The sequence below is a fragment of the Mobula birostris genome, chromosome 1, assembly GCF_030028105.1.
Source record: "Mobula birostris isolate sMobBir1 chromosome 1, sMobBir1.hap1, whole genome shotgun sequence".
NCBI lineage: Eukaryota > Metazoa > Chordata > Chondrichthyes > Myliobatiformes > Myliobatidae > Mobula > Mobula birostris.
Genome location: NC_092370.1, coordinates 45,736,559 through 45,763,707, shown reverse-complemented (window position 1 = coordinate 45,763,707; position 27,149 = coordinate 45,736,559). Strand labels below are relative to the sequence as shown.

Below are 27,149 nucleotides of genomic sequence, written 5' to 3'. Positions count from 1 at the left end.
AATCTCAGGTGGGCATTTGGTGACATATACGTAATTTGGTAATAAATTTACATTGAATGTGGAGGCTGGGACTTTAAATCACCAAAGACTTTGGGGCTTTAGATAGTAATTGAGTGATCAATAGGAAGAGTAAGGAGAATAAGCAGTCAGTGCAAGCTTCCCCTGTGGCCATTATCCTTTGGATACTGCAGACGGGGTGGGGGGGGGGGCGCACAGCAGCAGCGGCCAGGCCATTGGCACTGTGGCCAGATCTGAGACTCATCAAGGGAGGTTAACAACAGGCAGAGTGATAGTGAGGAGAACTTAATAGTTAGGAGAACAGACAGAAAATTCTCTGGCTGGGGAAGCGAAGCCAGGTGCTCAGGTGCAGGATGTCTCAGAGCAGCTGTTGAATATTGTCAAGGGGGGAGGGTGAGCAGCGACGGGTTGTGTTGCACATTGACACCAATAGTATAGGTAGAAAGGGGGAAGAGGTCCTGTTCTTGTGCAGTTCTGTTCTGTGTACTATGTCCTATTTGAGTGCAGGACACTAAGAAGTGACCTTATAGATGTGTATAAAGCCATTTGGGGCATAGATAGAGTGAATGCATTCAGAATCTTTCCCCAGAGTTGGAAAATCAAGAATTAGAGAGCACAGGTTTAAGGTAAGAAGAAAAACATTTAAGAGAAACTTGAGGGATGATTTTTTTTCCCCCACACAAAAGTGGTATCTATGTGGAATCAGCTAAAGTGATTGAAGCAGGTACTATAATAATTTTTAAAAGACTATTGGACAGGTACATGGATTGGAAATGTTTGAGCCAAACACTGGTAACTAGGGCTTGATTAGATGGGGCATCTTGGCCGGCATGGGTCAGTTGGGCTGCAGGGTGTGTTTACGTGCTGTGTGACTCTATAACAGCTTTTGCAGCTGATGAGTCTGAGGATGGTCTCTTAGCTTACAACTCAGAGCATGATTTCCCTACTTACCTACTTTCTCTTTCTCACTACCACTCCCAAGAGGCATCAGTAGCATTATTGTTATTCATCTTCTCTGAAATAGAAACAGTCTTACTGAAAGTTTAGATTAGAAAATCTGGTGCAAGAGGAAGTGTGCCAACTTTAAACCTGCTCTTGCTGTTACAGACATTGATATTAACTGATGGAAACTCAGGACAAGCTGTTACTCAGCATGCTGACCTTCATGCTAAATTCTCTTATTCAAGCCCAAATTAGATGTCACAGTAAGTGAAAAATCTTATAATTTAGGAGATAACATTTATTTTACAGCATTACATTGATCTGCAGTGATGTTTTAGTAGTTCATCCTTGACAGTCTTTTTCACATTTTTTTTTTGTTCAAGGGGAGGATAACAACATAGACCTGTAATTTTGTTTATTCTGAGTGAGACTAGGCCACGATATGGCATTATCTATTTGGTTCACAATCCTGGTAGGTCCATCAGGTAATATATATGTACTTCAGTAATAAATTAACATTGAACTTTCCTTTAAAAATATTAATCAAAATCAGAATCAGGTTTATTATCACCAGCATGTGACGTGAAATGTCTTAACAGGACGTTTGGGATAAATTTGTCCCAGTGAGGAAGATAAAGAATGGTAGGGTGAAGGAACTGTGGGTGACAAGTGAGGTGGAAAATCTAGTCAGGTGGAAGAAGGCAGCATACATGAGGTTTAGGATGCAAGGATCAGATGGGTCTATTGAGGAATATAGGGAAGCAAGAAAGGAGCTAAAGAAGGGGCTGAGAAGAGCAAGAAGGTGGCATGAGAAGGCCTTGGCAAGTAGGGTAAAGGAAAATCCCAAGGCATTCTTCAATTATGTGAAGAAAAAAAAGGATGACAGCAGTGAAGGTAGGGCCGATTAGAGATAAAGGTGGGAAGATGTGTCTGGAGGCTTCGGAAGTGAGCGAAGTCCTCAATGAATACTTCTCTTCGGTATTCACCAATGAGAGGGAACTTGATGATGAGGACAATATGAGTGAGGTTGATGTTCTGGAGCATGTTGATATTATGGGAGAGGAGGTGTTGGAGTTGTTAAAATACATTAGGACAGATAAGTCCCCAGGGCCTGATGGAATATTCCCCAGGCTGCTCCACGGGGTGAGGGAAGAGATTGCTGAGGCTCTGGCTAGGATCTTTATGACCTCATTGTCTACGGGGATGGTACCGGAGGATTGGAGGGAGGCGAATGTTGTTTCCTTGTTCAAAAAAGGTAGTAGGGATAGTTCGGGTAATTATAGAGCAGTGAGCCTTACATCTGTGGTGGGAAAGCTGTTGGAAAAGATTCTTAGAGATAGGATCTCTGGGCATTTAGAGAATCATGGTCTGATCAGGGACAGTCAGCATGGCTTTGTGAAGGGCAGATCGTGTCTAACAAGCCTGATAGAGTTCTTTGAGGTGACCAGGCATATAGATGAGGGTAGGGCAGTGGATGTGATCTATATGGATTTTAGTAAGGCATTTGACAAGGTTCCACATAGTAGGCTTATTCAGAAAGTCAGAAGGCATGGGATCCAGGAAAGTTTGGCCAGGTGGATTCAGAATTGGCTTGCCTGCAGAAGGCAGAGGGTCGTGGTAGAGGGAGTACATTCAGATTGGAGGATTGTGACTAGTGGTGTCCCACAAGGATCAGTTCTGAGACCTCTACTTTTTGTGATTTTTATTAATGACCTAGATGTGGGGGTAGAAGGGTGAGTTGGCAAGTTTGCAGACGATACAAAGGTTGGTGTTGTTGTAGATAGTGTAGAGGATTGTCAAAGACTGCAGAGAGACATTGATAGGATGCAGAAGTGGGCTGAGAAGTGGCAGATGGAGTTCAACCCGGAGAAGTGTGAGGTGGTACACTTTGGAAGGACAAACTCCAAGGCAGAGTACAAAGTAAATGGCAGGATACTTGGTAGTGTGGAGGAGCAGAGGGATCTCGGGGTACATGTCCACAGATCCCTGAAAGTTGCCTCACAGGTGGATAGGGTAGTTAAGAAAGCTTATGGGGTGTTAGCTTTCATAAGTCGAGGGATAGAGTTTAAGAGTTGCAATGTAATGATGCAGCTCTATAAAACTCTGGTTAGGCCACACTTGGAGTATTGTGTCCAGTTCTGGTCACCTCACTATAGGAAGGATGTGGAAGCATTGGAAAGGGTAGAGAGGAGATTTACCAGGATGCTGCCTGGTTTAGAGAGTATGCATTATGATCAGAGATTAAGGGAGCTGGGGCTTTACTCTTTGGAGAGAAGGAGAATGAGAGGAGACATGATAGAGGAATAGATAGAGTGGATAGCCAGCACCTCTTCCCCAGGGCACCTCTGCTCAATACAAGTGTCACAATGGCTGGGCATTGGGAGCAAGGGTGGACCCAAATGCAAGACACATCTCGTGAGGTTACTTAGATTTTTTTTATTGTTCGATATCAGGAGAGCAAGGCACGAGCAGGAAATAGCGAACTGGACAAGGACTCAGGACTATGACTAGGCAGGGACCAAGGGTCTGGGCTTGGACTCTGAAGTACTTGGGTCTTGCCTCGGGCTCGGACCCCAGAACCAGGCAAGGACATGACATGGGTTAGGCAGAGGCGGAACATGGGAACACAGAGCCTCGGTCTCAGGGAGCAGGTACATGGAACCATGGACACGTACACAGAACACAGAGTCGGGACCCCTCCTTGGGTACAGGACATAGGACCTGGACTCACACACCAAACAGAGAGCCGGGACCCCTCCTTGAGTACAGGACATAGGGCCAGAACTCGCACATAGAACAGAGAGCCAGGACCCCTCCTTGGGTACAGGACATAGGGCCGGGATTTATGACCCTCTGCGGGGCAACGGCAAGATGGCCTGACTTACCCCACGGAGGCAAGGACAAGACAAGACCAACATGAATGAACACCAGACAGTACCTATCTAGCTCCGGTGATGGAACTAGACTGAAGTGCAGGCAGGGGCTGCAGATGAGGGCTAGAGGCAAGAGGGGCAGAGAAGGGATTCAGACAAGGGGGTAGGACAGGAATCACAGACCACCAGGGCCAGGACTTGACTCAGTACTTGGAAGCTGCCAGGGCTAGGACTTGACTTGGAGCCTCTGGGTAGTGGCGAGCTCTTGACTCAGCCCGGGAACAGTAGACAGTGGTTCTTGATTCCCTCCAGTGGGTTAACTGACAGACCCACCTCAGTGAGGAAACTTTACAGCCTCGCTTTGGTGAGGTAACTGGACAGGGTTGCTCCGGTGATGAAGGGCGAATTACCGGCACTCGCTTTGGCAGAGACTGGGCTTGCTCTGGCCAGATGACATTGGCACACCGTACCTTAGATGACTTTGCAGACGCTCCCACGCCAAACAGCTGAAAGCCGGAGACTATAAGCTACTGGTTCAGCTGAGTGTTAATTGCCTCTAATCACCGAAGTTGAGGGACACGGGAAAACAGAATCAACAGTCCGGATCATAACATAAACAAGGTAAATTCAAAGGGACCCCAATCCGGACCATGATAACAAGAGGACATGGCTTTAAAGTAAGGGGTGGGAAGTTGAAGCAGGATATTAGAGGAAGGTTTTTTTTTTAAAAATACTCAGAGTGGTTGGTGCATGGAATGTACTGCCTGAGTCAGTGGTGGAGGCAGATACACTAGTGAAGTTTAAGAGACTACTAGACAGGTACATGGAGGAATTTAAGGTGGGTGCTTATATAGGAGGCAGGGTTGGAGGGTCGGCACAACATTGTGGGCCGAAGGGCTTGTACTGTGCTGTACTTTTCTATGTTCTATTAACTTAGTAGCAGTAGTTCAATGAAATACATAATATAGAAGAAAATAAATAATAATGTCACAATGGGGTGCTGGGAACAGACCCAAATGCAAGACACAGACACTGAAGTACAAGGGATAGGACCTAACTAGAGTAGGGACGTGACAGGATTCAGACCAGGAGCAGGGACAAGAATGCAGACTTGGGCTAAGGAAAGCAGACCAGGACTAGAAAGCATGGACTAGGAGACAAGGCTTCGACTCCGAGCCCGAGACCGGACAAGGACCCAGAACCTGGGTCTTGCCTCAGGCTCGGACCCCAAAACTAGGCAAAGACATGGCTTGGCTGCAGACTGGGGTCTCGGGTCTTGGGTCTAGGGCTTGGCTGCAGGATCCTCGAGGCTTGGGTTCCTGGAGCTTGGCCGCGGGGTCCTCAATGCTTGGGTTCCTGGAGCTTGGCCGCAGGGTTCTCAAGGCTTGGGTTCCTGGAGCTCAGAGACAAACTGGGAACCGAACATCAACATACAGCCAGGACTTATCCCTCAACAAGCCGGGACTCATCTTCATCTCCACACCAAGGTGGGACAGGTCTCTCCATCAGGTAACAGCAGAACAGCCATACTTACCCAACAGAGGCAAGGACAAAACAAGACAGGTCCCCCTGCAGGGCACCAGCAAAACAGCCTGACTCACCCCACAGAGGCAAGGACAAGACAAGACAGGACCGGACCCTCTGCAGGGCAACAGCAAAACAGCCTGGCTTATCCCACAGAGGTGAGGACAAGAAGAGACAAACACCAAAGAACAACAGACAGTTCCATCTCTGCTTCGGGGTTGCTCCAAGTCACAGTTACAGCCAGCAACCTTCACTGGCTACAGAAACAGCCAGATCTCTTTTTAGCTCAGAGTGGCTGACAGCCACTCAGCTGGTCTGGGAAACAGCCAAATCCATACCACAAAGACTATTCCAACAAGTGGCAACAAGGCTCCATAAAGTGGTGGTCCTCCAACCAGGCCTAGAGGTCACAAATGGTTTCACTAACCTTCCATCAGCAGGTTGCTCCAAGGGGGACTGACAAGACAAACCAGCCACCCATACTCATCCCCAAGGCTACTTATATTCCAAGCCTCAAGATGGGAATCAGGTGCTTATGATTAACTCAAACAAGGGACAGCTGGAAGACCCGGAGACCTGAGTCCACGGACCGGACCGTGAACCGGAATGCGAACTTCAAGGACCGGACCATAACAAATAATAAATAAATCAATCAATCAATCAATCAATCATATTCAGTATACTTTATACAGTATATGTATATTGAATAGATTAAAAATCATGCAAAAACTGAAATACAATATGTCAAAAAAAAGTGAGGTAGTGTGCAAGGTTTCAATGTCCATTTAGGAATTGGATGGCAGAGGGGAAGAAGCTGTTCCTGAATCTCTGAGTGTGTGCCTTCAGGCTTTTGTACCTCCTACTTGATGGTAACAGTGAGAAAAGGGCATACCCTGGGTGCTGGAGGATGCTGTCTTTCTGAGACACCACTCCCTGAAGAAGTCCTGGGTACTTTGTAAGTTAGTACTCAAGATGGAAGTGACTAGATTTACAACCTTCTGCAGCTTCTTTCGGTCCTGTGCAGTAGCCCCTCCATACCAGACAGTGATGCAGCCTGTCAGAATGCTCTCCACGGTACAACTATAGAAGTTTTTGAGTGTATTTGTTGAGATGTCAAATCTCTTCAAACTCCTAATAAAGTATCGCCACTGTCTTGCCTTCTTTATAACTGTATCAATATGTTGGGACCAGGTTAGATCCTCAGAGATCTTGACACCCAGGAACTTGAAACTACTCACTCTCTCCACTTCTGATCCCTCTATGAGAATTGGTATGTGTTCCTTTGTCTTACCCTTCCGGAAATCCACAATCAGCTCTTTTGTCTTACTGACGTTGAGTGTAAGGTTGTTACTGCTGCACCACTCCACTTGTTGGCATATCTTGCTCCTGTACGCCCTCTCGTCACCACTTGAGATTTCACCAACAATGGTTGTATCGTCAGCAAATTTATAGATGGTATTTGAGCTATGCTGAGCCACACAGTCATGTGTATATAGAGAGTGGAACAGTGGGCTAAGCACACACCCCTGAGGTGCACCAGTGTTGATCGGCAACGAGGAGGAGACGTTATCAGATTTGTGGTCTTCTGGTTAGGAAGTCGAGGATTCAGTTGCAGAGGGAGGTACAGAGGCCCAGGCTCTGCAGCTTCTCAATCAGGATTGTGGGAATGATGGTACTAAATGCTGAGCTATAGTCAATGAACAGCATCCTGGCATAGGTGTTTGTGTTGTCCAAGTGGTCTAAAGCCACTTGGAGAGCCATTGAGATTGCGTCTGCCATTGACCTATTGTGACAATAGGCAAATTACGATGGCTCCAGGTCCTTGCTGAGGCAGGAGTTTAGTCTAGTGATGACCAACCTCTCAAAGCATTTCATCACTGTAGATGTGAGTGCTACCGGGTGATAGTCATCAATGCAGCTCACGTTATTCTTCTTAGTCACTGGCATAATTGTTGCATTTTTGAAGCAAGTGGGAACTTTCGACCGTAGCAGTGAGAGGTTGAAAATCAATAGAATGTATCCAGGTTAACACTTACTGTGCATTCTTAATGGTCTCTGAACTTGCGAGGATATTTCAGATAACATTTAAAAGTAAATTTCATAGCCTTAGAACTGGTATCACATATGGAGTGGACAAGGCTAAAATGGCAGATTTTAGTCCCTGAAGAAAACTAATGGAGCCGATAGGATTTTATGACAATTCAGAATTATGACAGCAGAACACTGTTCAGGGTTCTGTGTACTGGTCCAGTGTCTTAACTATTCTGCCACTGTTCTCCAAAACAATTATCATTTTACAGTGGTCTGATGGAAGAGTGTGAATATGTGTGAAAGGGCCCTGTTTGAGATTATCGAGATGGTGAAAGTCTTTCAAATTATCATTCCCCATTCCCTGGAAGCATCTGGCTAGTGTGAAGCAGTTCTTCGCAACACTGAACCAATGTTGGTTACTGCTGAATAAATGCATAAAACACTGCTACAGCCACACAGGAGTACTGCATCCATTTCTGGTTACCTAGCTTTAGGAAGGATGTGAAAGTTCCCAAAATGGACATGAGAAAAGTTTTTCTACATGAGTTCCCAGGATTTTAGCCATCACATTACATTAAAAAACTGACATAGTTCTCCATGGAACAAAGAAGATGGAGAGGTGTACATGATCATGATTGGTTTAAGTAAGCAGAGGTGAGCTATTCTGTCAGTGAACGCATCTAAGACCAGGAGACATGATTTTATTTGGGAAAAATGGTACAAGCAGGTTGTGACAAAAATCATTTCTAAACAGAGCTGTCACGATCTGAAATTCAATATCATTAAGGATGGTAGAGAAAATCAAGAGGGCTTACATAAAGGAGTTGAATTAGTGCTTAAACAGTATAATTGGTAGGGCAGTGGTACTGGTGGTACTGCTCTACCAGGAGATGATGTAGATATTGGGTTGAATAGTCTCTGTGTTGTAATTATTGTATAGTTTGGTCAGATGTTTAATGCCTAGCTGTAGTGTATTTAATAGTTGACTAATATTGTAAATATGTGGGCACGTGGCCAAGTGGTTAAGGCATTCAACTAGCGACCTGAAGGTCGTGAGTTCGAGCCCCGGCCGAGGCGGTGTGTTGTGTCCTTGAGCAAGGTGCTCTGCGATGACACTGGTGCCAAGCTGTATCGGCCCTTGTCCTTCCCTTGGACAACATCGGTGTCGTGGAGAGGGGAGACTTGCAGCATGGGCAACTGCCGGTCTTCCATACAACCTTGCCCAGGCCTGCGCCCCAGAGAATGACGACTTTCCAGGCGCAGGTCCATGGTCTCGCAAGACTAACGGTAGCCTTATATAATATTGTCAATATATTGTTTGATTAAGCACTCTTTGGTTGCTTACATAATTCACTGCGGGTTATATATAGGAAGTAGGTGAATGGTATACGTTATTACGCCACCACGTTATACGTGCATGCCTCACTAAAATAAAAAATAATTATGCATACATTCCCAGCACTTGTGTTTTTAATTTGATTATTTTCTGGAGTTACAAAACAATAGTTTTAAAATGAACCCAAGGCAACTACCTACCTGTTGAAGCGCAGCATATTTTTTTCTTCAGAAGAGGAGAGAGAGAGAGAGATGCTATGTTTTTTTTTTAACTCAAATATGTTTCTTCGGAAGGGGAGAATGACATTCAAGCTAAAGAAAAGGTAGAAAACGGACGAAATTCATGGGAAGATAAGCAGTGAGTACCGAGCGATAATAATAATAAATTAAAACAAAGAAATATCTGGCTACATTGGAAAGATAGTAAAATTAATTGCACAATAGTTAACTGGATGATGTATGCTGAATGAATTGAGCAGTAGTTTGAAGCAAATGAAATGGCCAATGAGAAATGACTATTAGTGTTGCTGTGTGCAATAGGTGGAAACGCATACAGTTTGCTTAGAAGCTTAACTGCTCCAACCAACTAGCCAAAGTGAGCTTTGCTGATATCTTGAATGTAATACAGGAACATTTAGAAACAAAACATTATTGATTACAGCTTGGGTTTCTTAAGCGGAATCCAAAGGGGAGTCCATTTCAGCTTATATGGCTGAACTGAAGAAATTGTCTGAACATTGTCAGTTCATGCATTGTTCCTTTCTGCATCTTGTGGTGCATTGGGTGGCAACTTTGCTGTTTCTGTAGCATTTTTGTCTGTTTTTTTTATGAGGGTGAGTTGTTAGCTCAATGCTCAACCCAGCATGGATGGAAAGTGCTCAGGGAGCTGGCCTGGTTCGTTGTCAGTTCGGTAATGGGATGAATGATGTACTGAGATATCATTTAGTTTGTGGATTCTTACAAGTATTCAAAAATGGCTCCAAACTGAGGCACAACTCACATTTAGAATAACAGTTGGAATTACCATGGAAATAGCAGCCAGAGATACAACTGAGTTGCAGTCTGGAATGAAATTGAACATGAACAAAATTGCAACGTTGAAACAGAAAGCTGCCTGGCCCAACACAAAAATAAATGGACTGCACATGGAAGAGATAAAGATAAAAAGTCAAGTTGTAGTTTCAAGAAGAGCACTAATGTGCATGCTGTTGATGAAAAATCTGATAATGAGGAGAGTGATAAAGGACCATGTAGCCTTGAAATATACAATGTGAAAACTAACAGGAGACAAGCAATATGTCTTACACCAGAAGTGAATGGCAAATTAATTAAAATGGAATTGGACACTGGCTCAGCTGTTTCTGTTATTCCACAAAACGAGTTTGGAAGGTACTTCAACGGCACTGAAGCCTGCAGATATCCAACTAAGAACTTATACTGGAGAAGAGATAGTCATTCCCACAGACATTTTCATAACAATGAAATACAACAGCCAGCAAGTTACATTGGGCTGGTACGTGGTGAAAACAGGAGGGCTAGCATGTGGGGTCATGATTGCCTGAGACAACTACAACCTGAATGAAGATTCATCTACCATTTGCATGCCACTTCACTGCTATAGGATCAACTGAAAGCGAAGTAAGAAATGTACTGGATGATACCACAGTAATGTTCAAACATACCAAGGGTAAAATTGTGTTAAATGAAAATGACACACCGAAGTTTTACGAAACCTGTCCATTTCCTTATACTATCCATGATAAAGTAGCCAGTGAGCTGAGTCGCATGGAGGCTGAAGGAATTCTTTCCAAGATTGAGTGAAGCCCATGTGCAATACCAGTGGTCCCAGTAGTCAAGAAGGAAGGGTCTGTCAGGATCTGTGGTGATTTTAAGTCACCATCAACACAGTGTTGAAAGTAGATTAATACCCTCTGCCCAGAATAGAGGATATTTTGAAAATCTTTCAGGAGGAAAACACTTCCTACAAATGGAAAAGGAAGAAGAGTCCAAAGTCTCTCCCACTATAAACATTCACAAAGAGCTGTGTTACTATTATAGGCTCATTTTTGGAGTAGCATCTGCACCCGCATTCTGGCTGAAAGCTGTGTACCATGTGCTACAAGGCTACCTGGGCATTCAGTGTTACCTGGATGACATCACTGTTACCAGTGTGGATTACAAGGAAAACCTCCAAAATCTCAAGACATTGTTTAAAAAAATTAGGAGATTATGGCTGAGAGCATAATGTAACAAGTGTGAATTCTTTAAACCAGGGATCATTTACTGTGGTCACACCATTGATACACAAAGATTACACAAATGTGCTGAGAAAATTTAACCAGTGGTAGATGTCCCAAGATGAAAGAATATGTTACGGTTGCAGTCTTTTTTGGGATTTGTCAATTACTATATCAGATTCCTACCAAGCTCAGCTACTGTGCTCCACCTCTTGAACTCATTACTACAGATTAGGAAGAAATGGCAATGGACAAAGCAATATGAGGTGGCTTTCCAAAAGATAAAGAAAACGATGACATCAGACACTATACTCACACGTTATGATCCACATCTTCCAGTGAAACTTCCCTGTGAAGCCTTGCCTTATGACTTGGAAGCAGTCATATCACATGAGATGAGTGATGGAAGTGAACACCCCAAACCTTTTGCATTGTTTTCCCTGACTTACAGACTGACAGATCTTGAGTCTGGTTTGGGGTGTAAGATATTTCAGTTAGTACTTGGGTGAGAGTTTACTCTTATTACTAATTATCAACCACTAATGCCCATTTTCCATCTGCAGAGGAGTGTTCCATTAGCAGCACAAATGCAGAGATGTGCTATGCTTCTTGGAGGACACAATTACAAGATTGAATTCAAGAGGACAAATAATTATGGAAAGGCTGATGTATTGGCTTGTTTTCTTTTTCCGTGGAAAAGGAAATACCTGAAAAACTTACAAAAGAAATAATTCCTCTTGATGTATTCTCCCTAATGCAAATTGAAAGTCTCTCTATTATGGTGGAGATGATCCAAAGTGAAACCACAAAATACCCCACCCTGTCTCAGGTCTACATGGTTGGAATGTGCAGCAGATATCCAGTTCCCCCATTTTTACCAGTGCTGGGATGAAAGTTTTGGCTCAAAGCTTTGTCTGATGGCCTGGGATAGATGAGCAGATTAAGCTGCTTGCCATGCATCGTTCAGGATGCCAACACGTCCAGAAGAAAGGTGTCAGAACCACTTCCAGCAGAACCCAAGATTGTTTCACAACCACAAGTCTTACCTGCCAGGCAGAGTGACCCCTTGTCGAGAACGACATTATGCCACAAGAGTAATAAATTGTCCAGAGCGAATAAATCTTTAGGCCTGAATGGGACAACTTAAAATTTACTATGCTGTGACTGTCTATGTAGTAGTTGTATTATAGTGAGTGTGTGTGTGAGACTAGAGAGCAACTTGTTACATATTTGAGTTGAGATGGGTTTTATATTGAGTTGGAGTTTACAGCTAAGCGGGGGAGTGTAGAGTATTTAATATTTCAGTAATATTGTAAATATATTGCTTGACCTTAAGTATTTTTGTTTACATAATTCTTTATAGTTTATATTTTAATAGTATGTGAATGGCATACATCATTATGCCACCACATCATATGTGTCCGCCTCACTAAAGTAACAATTAAGTACACATGCAATCCTGGTTCCCATGTTTTTCTTTCAATTAACTCCTGGAGTTACTAAACACAACTGCAGAAATAAATGAGAGTTTGAAAAATAGAAATGACAACAAAATTTAAAATATATTTTCTATTGAGTTAAAGAAGAAATATAACAATGCACAATGAATTTAAATATTTTGCAGTTAGATTTATTTTAGTATATACAACTACACAGTTGAGATTTTTCTTTGTTTTGCATTTAATGAAAATTAGACAACATTTAACAAATTACAATTAGAGAAGAAGTGCACAAAGAAGGCATACAATTATATTTGACAACCTCACCTTAACCAAAGATAACACAGATCTGCACACAACATGTTAAGTTGCAGGTCTCCTGTTTCTGGTAAACTAAGTTAAAAAAAACAAACACCTGTACATTCTAAGCAACACAGTACACTTAAATCTGAGAACAGGGACAGTCTTTCTGATTGAGTTTCTAATTCCTCATAAATCCACCATATCTCTTTTCAAATTCAGGGACTTCTTTGGAATATATTTCACCATCTTCATCGGAAGGGACGAGAGCATCATTCCAACGTTTCATAAAACCACCATACCTTTTCTGGTAATCTGGTTTCCCAAACCTTCTCATGAAGCCTCCATATCTCTTTTGCAACTCAGGCCAATTGTCTAATTCTTGGTTTTGTTTGAATGCATTCATGAATCCCCCATACCTCTTCATGATGTCACTGCGGCTATCAGAGTCACTCTGGTCCAAGTAATGCTTCTGATCATTGAGCTCACTCAGGTTCAGCAATTCTTTGAGAATGTCAGAAGAATCTACTGAAGAAGCACTCTCAACATCCTTCTTCATGAACCCCCCATACCTTTTATTCAGTATCTCCCTCCCCCTATTTTCATCGTGAACGTCGGCAAAGTAGGTGTCACTGGGGTCTCCTTTTTTCATAAATCCACCATAGCGCTTCATGAAGCCACCATATCGCTTGTTCAGAAGCTGACGTTGTTCTTCCTTTTCCTTGTCATTTTCAGGAGCACTTTGACTGTCCTCGTGGAGTTTATTAATTTCCTCCAGCTCCTTGCACATCCCCCATGCCTTTCCTGATGGCGTCTTACCTTCACACTCCAATGTGCAACTCTGGAATAAAATAATATTTATGTATCAAAGAAAGCATAGCTCTTTCCAAAAGGCAGCATGGTAGTCAAATAAACCATGGGCTGGTTCTTAAACCCATATTTTGGTGCTTTAAAATCTATTTTGCTCCCTTTTAATATGTGCTGCAGTGAAGAGAATTTGACTTCAATTTGCATGCAGTGGATATGTTAACAAAATTTTTACATGATTTTGCAAATAACTTTTACTTTATTATTCAGTTCAGCTCATTTGACAGCAGGTACTCAACTTAATAAGTAGTTTTATTTCTGGAATTTCATGGGCTCCAAGAGCACTATTGCATTGAAAGCCCCATCACCTGTAGTGTTTCAAAGAGAAGGCCCATTGCCAAGTATCAGAACAACTGGGGATGATAGGTAAAATCATCCTATTAGAATTTCACTTGAGGATCTTTGAATTCTGCTCAGTCTGTGGTAGTGGCTGAATATTTTTCATTTTTATTCAGATGGAATTTAAAAACTATATTCACATGTAGGAAATTATAAAACCAGAAATTAATTACCAGTTAACCCCGAAAAAGTAGGCTTTACTAGCCACTGCCAGAATCTTCCGCTTGTATAATCCAACCAGATATGTTTTAGACCATAAGATATAGGAGCAAAGTAGGCCAATCGGTCCATCGACCCCGCTCCGCCATTCAATCATTGTCACAATGGCAGGGGCATTGGGAGAAAGGGTGGATCCAAATGCAAGACACATCTTGTGAGGTTACTTAGATTTAGTTTATTGTTCGATACCAGGAGAGCAAGGCAGGAGTAGGAATAGCGAACTGGACAAGGACTGAGGACTACGACTAGGCTGGGACCAAGGGTCTGGGCTAGGACTCAGAATCGGCTCCCAGAGCTAGAGGAGACATGAAGAGGCTAGGGTATGGACTCTGAGCCAGAGACTGGGCAAGGACCCAGTACCTGGGTCTTGCCTCGGGCTCGGACCCCAGAACCAGGCATGGACATGACATGGGCTAGGGAGAGGAGGAACCAGGGAACACAGAGCCTCGGTCTTGGGGAGCAGGTACATGGAACTATGGACACATACACAGAACACAGAGCTGGGACCCCTCCTTGGGTACAGGACATAGGGCCGGGACTCACACACAGAACAGAGAGCTGGGACCCCTCCTTGGGTACGGGACATAGGGCCGGGACTCACACACAGAACAGAGAGCTGGGACCCCTCCTTGGGTACAGGACATAGGGCTGGGACTCATGACCCTCTGCAGGGCAACGGCAAGACTGCCTGACTTACCCCACGGAGGCGAGGACAAGACACGACAAGACATGACCCCCCATGGGGCAATGGCAAGACGGCCTGACTTACCCCACGGAGGCGAGGACAAGACAAGACAAGACATGACTCCCTGTGGGGCAACGGCAAGACGGCCAGACTTACCCCCACAGAGGCGAGGACCAGACAAGACAAGACATGACCTCCCGTGGAGCAATGGCAAGACGGCCTGACTTACCCCACGGAGGCGAGGACAAGACCAACACGAATGAACACCAGACAGTACCTACCTAGCTCCGGTGATGGAACTAGACCGAAGTGCAGGCGGGGGCTGCAGACGAGGGCTAGAGGCAAGAGGGGCAGAGAAGGGATTCAGACAAGGGGGTAGGACAGGAATCACAGACCGCCAGGACCAGGACTTGACTCAGAACTGGGAAGCCACCAGGGGCAGGAGTTGACTTGGTGCTTGAATGCCGCCAGGACCAGGACTTGACTTGGTGCTTGATTGCCGCCAGGGTCAGGACTTGACTTGGTGCTTGAATGCCACCGGATCCAGGACTTCACTTGGAGCCTCTGGGTAGTGGCGAGCTCTCAACTCGACCCGGGAACAGTAGATAGCGGTTCTTGATTCCCTCCGGCGGGTTAACTGACGGACCCACCTTGATGAGGAAACTTTGCAGGCTCGCTTCGGCGAGGTAACTGGACTGGGTTGCTCTGGTGAGGAACGGCGAATTACCGGCTCTCGCTTCGGCAGAGACTAGGCTTGCTCCGGCCAGATGACATTGGCACGCCGTGACTTTGCAGATGCTCCTGCACTGAACGGCTGAAAGCCCGAGACTATAAACTACCGGTTCAGCTGAGTGTTAATTGCCTCTAATCACCAAAGTCGAGGGACACGGGAAAACAGGGAATCAACGGTCCAGATCATAACATAAACAAGCTAAATTTAAAGGGACCCCGATCTGGACCATGACAATCATGGGCTGACCCAATTCTTCCAGTCATCCCCACTCCCCTGCCTTTACCCCATACCCTTCAATGCCCTGGCTAATCTCTGCCTTAAAAACACCCAATGACTTGGCCTCCATACCTGCTCATGGCAACAAATTCCACAGATTTACCACCCTCTGACTAAAGTAATTTCTCCACACCTCAGTTCTAAATGGACACCCTTCAATCCTGAAGTCGTGCCCTTTTGTCCAAGAATCTCCTACCATGGGAAATAACTTTGCCATATCTAATCTGTTCAGGCCTTTTAACATTTGGAATGTTTCTATGAGATCCCCCCTCATTCTCCTGAACTCCAGGGAATACAGCCCAAGAGTTGCCAGACGTTTCTGATACGGTAACCCTTCCATTCCTGGAATCATTCTTGTGAATCTTCTCTGATCCCACTCCAATGTCAGTATATCCTTTCTTAAATAAGGAGCCCAAAATGGTTGAGTGAACTTGGCCTTTTCTCCTTGGAGTGACAGAGGATGAGTGGTGACCTGATAGAGGTGTATAAGTTGATGAGATGCATTGATCGTGTGGACAGTCAGAGGCTTTTTTCCCAAGGCTGAAATGGCGAGCACGAGAGGGCAGAGTTTTAAGCTGCTTGGAAGCAGGTACAGAGGAGATGTCGGGTAAGTTTTTTTTTTTACGCAGAGAGTGGTGAGTGTGTGGAATGGGCTGCTGGCAATGGTGGTGGAGGCGGATATGCTAGGGTCTTTTAAGAGACTCCTGGACAGGTACATGGAGCTCAGAAAAAATAGAGGGCTATGGGTAACCCTAGGTAATTTCTAAGGTAAGGACATGTTTGGCACAGCTTTGTGGGCCGAAGGGCCTGTATTGCGCTGTAGGTTTTCTATGTTTCTATGTTTCTAAAACTGCACACAATACTCCAAGTGTGGTCTCACGAGTGCCTCAACGTCACATCCCTGCTCTTATATTCTATATCTCTAGAAATGAATGCCAACATTGCACTCACCTTCTTCACAACCGACTCAACCTGGAGATTAACCTTCAGGGTATCTTGCACAAGGACTCCCATATGATTTCTTTATAATTACACTAGTGCTGTTTCCCAGAAATCTGATCGTCTATTTGCAGGATTCCAAATGTAAATTAAAAGTCATTACAACTTCTACACTGTTTTCCATGGTATATGATCAAGATCCAACTTCACACTCAACATCCAACAAAGGCAGTATACAAGCTGAACAAGCTTTACACTGAAAATAGGAAACAGTCGGTACAATTGTGTTCTGGAATTCTGCTGTGTAGAAGTGTGTATACTGTTCAGCTATGGTATTAGTATAGAAGGGTGGTGGATTCTTGAGGAAATCATGTCTTTTAGTTAGCATATTTTTATCCATTATAGTACTGTCAATTATACCTAAGTGTCCATATTTTTAAATTATGAATATATCCCTTAGTTGAAGCAGTGTATAGTTTTAAAATTATATGACATTTCTGCCAATTAACCTCTAGGTATTATGTTTATCTAATACCAACAGCTAACCACTGTTGAAAGGTATTCATGCCCAAAGAAATAAACTAGACTTTTAATAACTAACAGAAAATGGGGAAATTCTTGTGTACAATTTTCCATGCATTGTTAAGGAGAATGGTTATCAGCCTTTCTTCAGCAAGTGTCATAAGTCAGCAATCTAGCTCTCAATCCTGTTTACCACCTGCGCAGCGTAAGTTCAAATCTAATATGGGAGAAAACAGAATTTGCTTTGAAATTGCGCCTACATAACCTTAGAACAAATTGGTTTATCATTCAAGTCTCAGTCTAAAACATCAATTGTTTATTTCCCACCATAGATGCTGCCTGACTTGCTGAGTTCCTCCCACATATCATGTATGTTACTCAATTTTCCCTGCATCTACAGAATCTTGTGTTTTTGTGATCAACTAGGCATCTTGCAGCTTTCTAGATTAAACAATTTAAAATAATGAGTCTATTATTCCCCTTTTCCTGTACAGTTGGATGTCCAATGCTCCACTACCTGGTAAAAAAGTAAAGGCATCCGTTAGTCTTGCGAAACCATGGATCTGCGCCTTCACTCTCCAGGGCGCAGGCCTGGGCAAGATTGTATGGAAGACCAGCAGTTGCCCATGCTGCAAGTCTCCCCTCTCCATGACACCAATGTTGTCCAAGGGAAGGGCATTAGGACCCATACAGCTTGGCACCAGTGTCGTCACAGAGCAATGTGTGATTAAGTGCCTTGCTCAAGGACACAACACGTTCCCTCGCCTGGTACGAGGCAAACATTTATGTCAACTAAACCAACCCTCCTAAATCTGGGCTCATCACACTAAAATTGTGTGGCCACCCCTCAGAAACTAACTGCAGCAGTTATGACTGTGTGGCTAAGCAAAGCTCCAATGCCATATTTGTTTGCTGATGATACCACTGTCCATAGGCTGAATAAAAGATGGTGATGAATCAGCATAAAGGAGAGAGATTGAAAATCTGGCTGAGTGGTGCATAGCGACAACTTCTCACTCAGTGTTAGCAAGACCAAAGAACTGACTATAGACTTCAGTAGAAGGAAAACAGAGGCCCATGAGCCAGTCCTCCTTGCAGGACTAGCAGTGAAGAGGGTTAACAATTTTAAATTCCTAGGTGTAACTGTTTTGGAGGACCTGTTTCGGGCCTAACACATAAGAGCAATTACAAAGAAAGCACAGCAGTGCCTCTTCCTTAGGAGTTTATGCAGATTTTGGCATGGCATCTAAAACTTTGACCAACTTCTATAGATGAGTAGTGGAGAATATATTGACTGGCTGTACCACAGCCTGATATGGAAACACCAATGCCCTTGAATGGAAAATCCTACAAAAGGTAGTGGATATGGCCTTCCCATCTACATGAAATGTTGTTACAGGAAAGCAGTGTGCATCATTAGAGACCCCCACCACCCAGGATATGCTCTCTTCTCGCTGCTGCCATCAGGAAGAAGGTACAGGAGCCTCAGGACTCGCACCACCTGGTTCAGGAACTGTTACTATTCTCAGCCATCAAGCTCTTGAACCAAAGGGGCTAGCCTCATTCAACTTCACTTGCCCCATCAATTGAAATGTTCCCACAACCAATAATCTCACTTTCAAGGACTCTCCATCTCATGTTCTTGTTGTCTTTTGCACTCTGGTAGAACACTGTATTTGGAAGGACTTTTTATTGATTCTGTAATAGTTATTATTGTATAGATTTGTCATGAATACCCACAAGAAAATTAATCTAAAGTAACCCAACTGGTTTCATACTGCTTCAACACCTGAAGCAACGCAACTGTAGCCAGTCCTACCAAAGGGTCTCAGCCCGAAATGTAAACTGTACTTTTTTCCGTAGATACTGCCTGGCCTGCTGAGTTCCTCCAGCATTTGTGTGTGTTGCTAGCGCAGAGTGGGAGAGGAGCAACTTCCAAGATGTCCCACAGTCATAGGGATCTTGGGGGGCTCATGACACAATTGTCATACGTATCTGCTAGACCCACCTTTTCACACCGTTGACATCATCACATCCATGCTTTCACTCTGTTGGCATCATTCATTATGTCATTCGGTCTCACCATCTTTCCATCCTATTACAAGTCTTTTCAACCATCCTTAGATTCAATTGCATCTTAAAAACCTGTTCACTTGTTTTTTTTTTCCACATTCTCCGTCCGGCCTGCTGAGTGTTCAATCACTTTCTTTTTGTATCACATTCTGAGTATTTTGCTTTACAGGATATTATAGCAAACTGCTGTACTCAGAGAAATTAATCCATATATTTTATTCACTGTGCATAGCTGAAACTAATCACAAAGCTGAAAACCTTTCTTCTGGGCTGCCTGCAAGATGTGTGAGACAGCAGAAGACAAAAAATGAGAGGTAAGTGGTATTAGGGCACAAAATCCCCACGTATCATCCAGTGTTTGAACCTACTACCTGCAATCCAATCAGTAAAAACTACAATCAAAGAATTATATTTCCCTATTTACAAAAAATAGTGCTCACTTTGGGAAAATATATGCTGGTCATCAGCTGTTTAGCATATTTATTGATGAATCTGATGAAATGATTGGAAAGCAAATTTTAAACTGAACAATAAAGTATTGGCTGTATAGAAAGAAGTGGAGCCAAGAACATTAATAACAGTCAAACTGGAACACCACCTGAAGGTTTCTCTTCAAGTCACACATTAATCTAGCTAGAAGAAATATCCTTTGTCATTAACTCTTAACCGCTGGAACATTCTCCCATCAACATTGTGGGAGTATCATCACTGGAGGACTGCAGCAGTTTAGTACCTCCTGCAGGCAGTTAAGGATGTGCTTGCCTTTGAATGAATACAAATTTAGATTGAGTGAGCAGGCAGAGTTTTGACAGTTAGATTTCAGTGTAGATAACATGAGTTGAAACATTTTGGAGTAAAGAATGTTGGAATGTTATTTAAAAGGTGAAACTAAATCAGTCTTCTGCAGTTCCCTTTAAGCACTTCAATCCCTGGCTTCTAATTCTCAACTAGCAACTAACTGAAACCCAACCAGGCTGTTTGTGGCTAAGATTCTGAGGTTTATTAAAAGGTGGTTGTGATGAGGATGATTCATCCTGTGGGAGGATCTAAAACGGACTTCTATAAAAATGAACATTGCCTATTTAATATGGAGATGATTCCAGGGGATTCCAATCATCTCTGAAATGGTGATAAAAGCACTCTTGGGAGATTTTGATGGAGGATGCACATGGATTCTTGATAAACGAAGCGATGAAAGATTACTATGAATTGATCGTAATGTAAAAACAAGGTTCCAGTCAGATGCATCATCTATCAAGGAGCAAAGAAGCCTACTCGTCCTCCTGATGTATAGGTTTGTGGACTCATATGATCCACGTGAAGTCTAAATGCCCAGTGCAGCAGCCAGGGCTGCATTTTTTCCAAGAACATTACTATCCTTTGGGGGAGAGACATAGATTCTCGTATTCCCCTTTCTGACATGTATTTATAGAATCCTTTTAAAAAATTATAACCCTTGTAAAGAGATATTGCTAGCTAAGATATTCCAACTTGTTATTCCACTTCTTGTCCGTTGCTCCAAGGTCAGCCTTTATAATACACATTACACCAATGTACAGCATAAGCAATAAACTTGAAACTTAAAAGCTTTAAAATGAAATCATACACAGCAGATATAGGGGCAGTAGCATGTTAACAAATTATTATTCACAGTATTTCGTGATTTGCTGAAATACTTCCACCGTGTCCGAATAATGTTGAATGAAATTTCCCACTCCAAAGACATAAGCACTAAAGACTAGCTGACATTTCAACTCAGAACTAAAGAAGTGCTACACTTTCGAATTTGTTTGATGATATACAAAATTTATACAAAATTGAGGGCTAGCCCAAGAGTACCAAGTAGACTTTGATCACAAGCAGATTAATGTTCTTTCTGAGACTTTCAGATGTGCAAATTGATTGTTCCATTTTCTACATCAAAAAGGAATCAATTGGTTATTAAGTACTTATCCTGGGGCCATGAAAAGCCTTATGTATTAGCACTGATTTATGTAACATAGCAGCTTTTTATGATTTGATTTCTACTGAAAATGCCTCCCAGTGTGTTTGAGAGTTATCCCAGCTTGTGTTGTGTTCACAGCTCTGAAAAAAGATGCAACATGATCCAACTGGCGGCATGTAGACAAACCTTCAGTACCACCATCACCTGGTTATTATTTATTGGGTCAGTGCCTCGCCTCATAAGATAATAACTTGTGTGTTAACAACACTCCCAAAACTATTTCTTGAAAAATGCCATCTTCCCAATAGAAGCAGTTGGTGAAAATTACTGCTTTCATTTGGCTTATCCAGATTTACATTTAGAACATAGAACATAGAAAATCTAGAGCACATTACAGGCCATTGGCCCACAATGTTTTGCCGACCATGTAACCTACTATAGAAGCTGCCTAAAATTTCCCTACTGCATAGCCCTCTATTTTTCTAAGCTCCATGTACCTAAAAGTCTCTTAAAAGACCCTATTGTATCCGCCTCTACCACCGTCGCTGGCAGTGCATTCCACGCACCCACCACTCTCTGTGTGCAAAACTTACCTCTGACATTCCCCTTGTACCTACTTCCAAGCACCTTTAAACTAACCCCCTTCATGTTAGTCATTTCAGCCCTGGGAAAAAGCCTCTGGTTATCAACACAATCAATGCCTCTCATCATCTTATACACTTCTAACAGGTCACCTCTCATCCTCCGTCGCTCCAAGGAGAAAAGCTGACAACCTATTTTCATAAGGCACACTCTCCAATCCAGCCGACATCCTTGTAAATCTCCTTTGCACTCTCTCTATAGCATCCACATCCTTCCTGTAGTGAGGTGACCAGAAGCAGAATGGTGGTCTGCTGGAGGCTTCTGCAGAAAATACTACACACCATCTAGATGAACAATCTGATGTTTCGGGTATACTGTACTTAGTGCAGGATATTGAAATCTTGGCTGTTTCAAGGCTGCCGTTGGCAAAGTCCATTCTTTTTAAAGATCATTCACATTATGGCCATTTCATGCTTCTTTAAACTAGTGGGCCGTTTAACATCCCGAACTTTGCAACGTCAGCGATCCGCCCCATTTTGAATCTGCGGCGTGCGCGTTTGTCACTAATGATAAACCCGTTTGCTTGTAATTTACACCTACTCATAACGTTAATATTTGATTTCAGTAGCATTTTTCCTTAATGGAGGGAGCTAGCCTTTTCAAACTAAACCTTCATTATTTATTTAGTCTATCTGCTAATTTAACTCTTCTATAGGACTCACATTGGCCTACGTAGGTTGCACAGGACATTCCAATCAGCCCATGAAGAACTGTGCTCTTGCCCTTGGAAAGAGCTTCACCCAATGCATAGCGTCTCGGGCGTTGAATTCCCGGATTTGTTTCTACGCCGTGGTTGGGTGGGGTAGGGTGGTAGAGGGCGGGGAAACAAAACGGCAGGATTCCCTTTACTGTTAATCTTTTTCATGGCATTGCAGAATTTAAACTATTATCGTCAAAGGTCATGAAACTACAACTTCTGCACTTTCCTTCTCTACGAATGCTGAAGACCTGCTGTTTCCCCTGGAAGTAGTTTCTATTTTTATTTAAGAATTCCAGCATCTGCATTTTGTGTATTTTTTTTCTGCTACAATTGTCGGACTCTGGTTCGTCATCTAATTAAATTTGACCATTATATTCCACATAGTACTTTTAAATACATCCCTCTTTAAACTAAGCCTGAAGTTGTTCAAGGCAGAGTTTACAGTCATAGAATCATACAAAGTGAAAACTCGCCCTTCTACCTACCATGCCCCTGCTCGTCACTGGGTTGCTAAGGGTCTCCGCTGGAACCATCGACTGTTTATTCCTTTCCATTGATGCTGCCGGACCTGCTGAGTTCCCCCGGCATTTTGTGCATATGATCTATCATCAATTTCCATTTTCCAGCAGGTCTGCTGAGTTTGATGACATGGCCTTTCAGATGCTGCTCTAAACACTTGGAAAACGTTGTGAGATTGCCTGTCTCCCAACCTCAGGGCCTCCCAACCATTTGTGCTGCCGTGGACGTCTACCATTACCGCAGAGTCCCTGGACCCCAGGTTGGGAAACCCCTGCATTTGGCGGTGCGTTCCGGTTCCCAAACACCCTCAGGCTCCCCTTTATATCTCCTACACCCTGTTTCAAACCTACACCATCTGATTATAGACAATTTTGCTGAGGAGAAATTATCTAACCACATCTTCTCTATTGGTGCTGCTAGTAACCACATCAATTTACGCATTCTCTGAGCATTCTCCTCTTCAAAGCTAACCCTGCCTAACCATTCTCTCTTACAAGCGGAAAGTTACATCGCAGACAATACCTCGTTCAATCTCCTCTGAAGCCGCACAGTCCAAACACATCCTTTCTATAGTTTGACATCAAGAACTACACACTGTACTCCGTCTATGCTTTCAACCTTACACCGACCACGCCCCCGCCATTACTTTGAGCCCTGCCTAATGATATCACGTTTCGGGATTCTTGGATAGGGAGACCCACGTTCCTGTTTTCCGCAGTAGTTTCCAGGGTTCTATCAAACCTCATATTTCGTGATAAACAGTAAAATTAGAGTTGCGTCCCATTGGAAGTAAAACTGAATTTACATTAACATCTTGGAAAGAACTATTTGAATTCGGGATTAACGGGAGAGTGGGAGTGAAATAAGTGTGATTTGTTGATCATTTTTGTACTTGGTGCACTTGGCTGATCGCCATCTATGTCCGGAAATATAAAGATTTGAACAGATAGCCCTGAGCTGTTGTTGTCGCGATATAACTTCTAAGTGAGTTCTTTGTATCGTTCCGTCGGGGCGAGAATGCCGGGGAGTGTAGGGGAGAGGTGAATAGTCTTTACCCGAAGCTGCTCTCCGCGGGTTGCTCGCTGCGGCACATCACAACCCGCGATCGTTGGTGTTCATGATATTTAAGGAACGACCCGCTCCGGCTTATTTTTCCTACTTTTGGAATAAAGGACTGAAAGTTGTTGGTTGATGGGCAAACCTTGGTGTTGCGGGAGAGTAATTCTGAGCACAACCAGCCCCGTAGCTTTAAAATCGCATAATGCTGCTTCTGTCTCTCTCTCACACACACAAATCTTCCCTTGCTGTCAGTCAGTTCCCTCCCCTCCACTTTATCACCCCGAAATCTATCGCTCTATTGAACGTTTTGTTTTGCGCTCGCTTCACGCGCGTACTAAACTGGAAAACAAATGATGCAGATCAATAATTAAAATGGATGATAAAATATTTATCTTCCTAAGAACCCTTAAGCATATCGGAACGCTCGCAATTCCACGAGCTTGTCTCCATCCCGATGGAAATCAATCATACGCTTGCAGCACGGACAGTTCGGTCAGTGACCCTACTCAAAAATGCAAGTGACATCCCGCAGCTGCCGTAAACTTTTCATTGACGTTCGGGTTTTACACGAGTTTGTCAAAACTGTTCTTTCATCTGTATGTGTGTACAATCAATGTTTATGTTAAAGTGTGAGAGGTCGTTTAAACTCACCAGCGAGTTGAACTCCGTGGCATGGCCGGCTAAATGGTAGGCACAGTAGGCACATTCTTGGTCACAATCTGCCCCGACCCCTACGAAGGAAGCACACAACACCGCCAGCAGGCAATGGCACTTCCACGGTAACGCCATTAGCTGAAAGAGAACAAAGCATACAGCTGAATGATCGCTTTCTCGTTTAAACTTTTCATTTTCTGCATCGGTTAACAAGGTGCACCTTCACACCATTCTGCACTGCAGGAACCGATCAAAGTAATCGCGGCTTTGGGTCATCCTTCGGTAGTTCAAAGGTTTGTTCACATATCATGATTATAGCAACAAAATACATTTTGAGGAAGGTTCAAGTTGAAATTTATTGTCATAGGCATAAAAAACACAGGACATATTTCTACTGTTAATTGGGCATATCAGCTCTGTCAAAGAATAGCTACAGCTACTTTTAATGGAACAAGAAACCGGACGGCAATCTGATTGCAGTAAGTAGAACTACCGTTGCCTTGAGAGATCAGTCAATGATGATTATCACCTCGGTCTGGAAGGTGAATTTACGTATAAACTCACTGCATCTCCGAGTATCATTGCATTGCTATGCTAAAGAGCGTAAGCATGAGTGGACTCACTTTGATAGTAAAAAGAAAACGGCTCGCTTGTTAAAATTGCCGAGAATCGTAGTTCCGGTGATTTCAGAAAGTTTTACTTAAATGCGCCCGTTCATTAAGGACCATGTAGACAAGTAGCGCCCTACGTCCATTAAGCTGTTTTGCACCTACCTTTGTCGCAGGCTTTCTGAGAATGAAACCTTTCTGATGCCGGGTGAAGGTTTCCAGCTCTTGCAGACGGTGCCTGGTATTTATAGAGGAATGTGCCGGTCTCCGGAAATAACCTGGAAAATAGACAAATGATCCGTAGTTATAGTAGTCAGTTTGCCTGTCTACTGATTTCTTTACCGTCTCGCCTCGCGCCTTTAAGTAAGGGCGGGTCGCAGTGGGCAACTGTCAATCGCTACCCAACCTGTCAAGCTGTTAATATTTACTGCTCCTGAAATGGAAGCGATTCAGAGTAACGATCACAAGAGGAGAATAGTTGCCTGGAGGTCCCAGGATGCAGAACTCACAGACTTTATTCTTCTGCGGCGTGTGACAGATTGCCGCCTACGGGACAGAACACTTTAGGATCTAATTGGCAGCTTAAAATGTGTTTGTAGATAAGACCATAAGACATAGGAGCAGAATTAGGCCACTCGGCCCATCGAGTCTGCTCCGCCGTTCCATCGTGGCTGGTTTATTATTGCCCTCAACCTATTCTCCTGCCTTCTCGCCATAGCCTTTTACGCCCCGACTAATCAAGAACCTATCATCTTCTGTTTTAAATATGCTCAATGAGTTAGCCTCCACATCCATCCACGGCAATGAATTCCACGGATTCACCACCCTCTAGCTAAAGAAATTCCCCCTCATCTCTGTCCTAAATGGACGTCCCTCTTATCTGAGGCAGTATCCTCTGGTTCCAGACTCACCCACTATAGGAAGCAACAGCCTCCACATCCACTCTATCGAGACCTTTCAATATTCGATGTGTTTCATTAAGCGCCCCCCCCCGATTCTTCTAATCTCCAACGAGTACAGACCCAGAACCATCAAACGCTACTCATACATTAACCCTTTCATTTCCGATATCATTCTCGTGAAAGTCCTCTGGACCCTCTCCAATCTTTTATTAGATAATGGACCCAAATCTGCTCACAATACTCCAGTTTCGGTCTGACCAGTGCTTTATAAAGCCTCAGCATCACATCCTTGCTGTTATATTCTAGTCCTCTCGAAACGAATGCTAACATTGCATTTGCCTTCCTTAACACTGGCACAAGCTGCAAGTTACCCTTTGGGGCATCGTGCACGAGGACTCCCAAGTCCCTTTGCGCCTCTGATTTTTGAATTTTCTCTCCGTTTAGAAAATAGTCTGTAAATTTATTCGTTCTACCAATGTGCATGACCATACACTTCTCCCACACTATATTCCATCTGCTACTTCTTTGCCTATTCCCCCAATCTGTCAATCTTTCTGCAGAATCCCTTTTTCCTCAACACAACCTTACCCCTTCACCTAACTTCATATCGTCTTTAAAACCTGTCACAAAGCTATCAATTCCGTCATCCAAATCTTTAACCTGTAATGTAAAAAAGTGATCAAAGTACCGACGCCTGTGGCAGCCAACCAGAACTGGCCCCCTTTATTCCCACTCTTTGCCTCCTGCAAGTCTGCCATTCTTATATAT

General features: G+C 43.5%; 1 protein-coding gene and 1 long non-coding RNA gene across 2 annotated transcripts in view; one reads left to right on the top strand and one right to left on the bottom strand.

The window, feature by feature from the left end:
- LOC140196044 (uncharacterized) overlaps window positions 1–27,149 on the top strand; it is a 64,233-nt gene that overhangs the window by 6,910 nt on the left and 30,174 nt on the right. Inside the window, exons 2-3 of the long non-coding RNA XR_011885603.1 lie at window positions 9,018–9,081; window positions 19,585–19,666. This is a non-coding gene — a long non-coding RNA (uncharacterized lncRNA). The remainder of the gene's footprint in view (window positions 1–9,017; window positions 9,082–19,584; window positions 19,667–27,149) is intronic.
- Window positions 12,694–25,680, bottom strand: penkb (proenkephalin b). Its single transcript, XM_072254742.1, has 3 exons — window positions 25,645–25,680; window positions 24,869–25,009; window positions 12,694–13,540 (listed from the first exon to the last, which is right to left on the bottom strand). The coding sequence occupies exons 2-3, from the start codon at window positions 25,004–25,006 to the stop codon at window positions 12,881–12,883; spliced, it is 798 nt and encodes a 265-aa protein (XP_072110843.1). The 5' UTR covers window positions 25,007–25,009; window positions 25,645–25,680; the 3' UTR covers window positions 12,694–12,880.

What these genes read in the sequence shown, in the direction of transcription:
- penkb (XM_072254742.1), bottom strand. Translation starts at nt 25,006, where the DNA reads ATGGCGTTACCGTGGAAGTGCCATTGCCTGCTGGCGGTGTTGTGTGCT. An exon ending in CCACGGAGTTCAACTCGCTG is followed by an intron (nt 13,541 to 24,868) that starts GTGAGTTTAAAC and finishes ATTTTATTCCAG; the next exon opens with AGTTGCACATTGGAGTGTGA.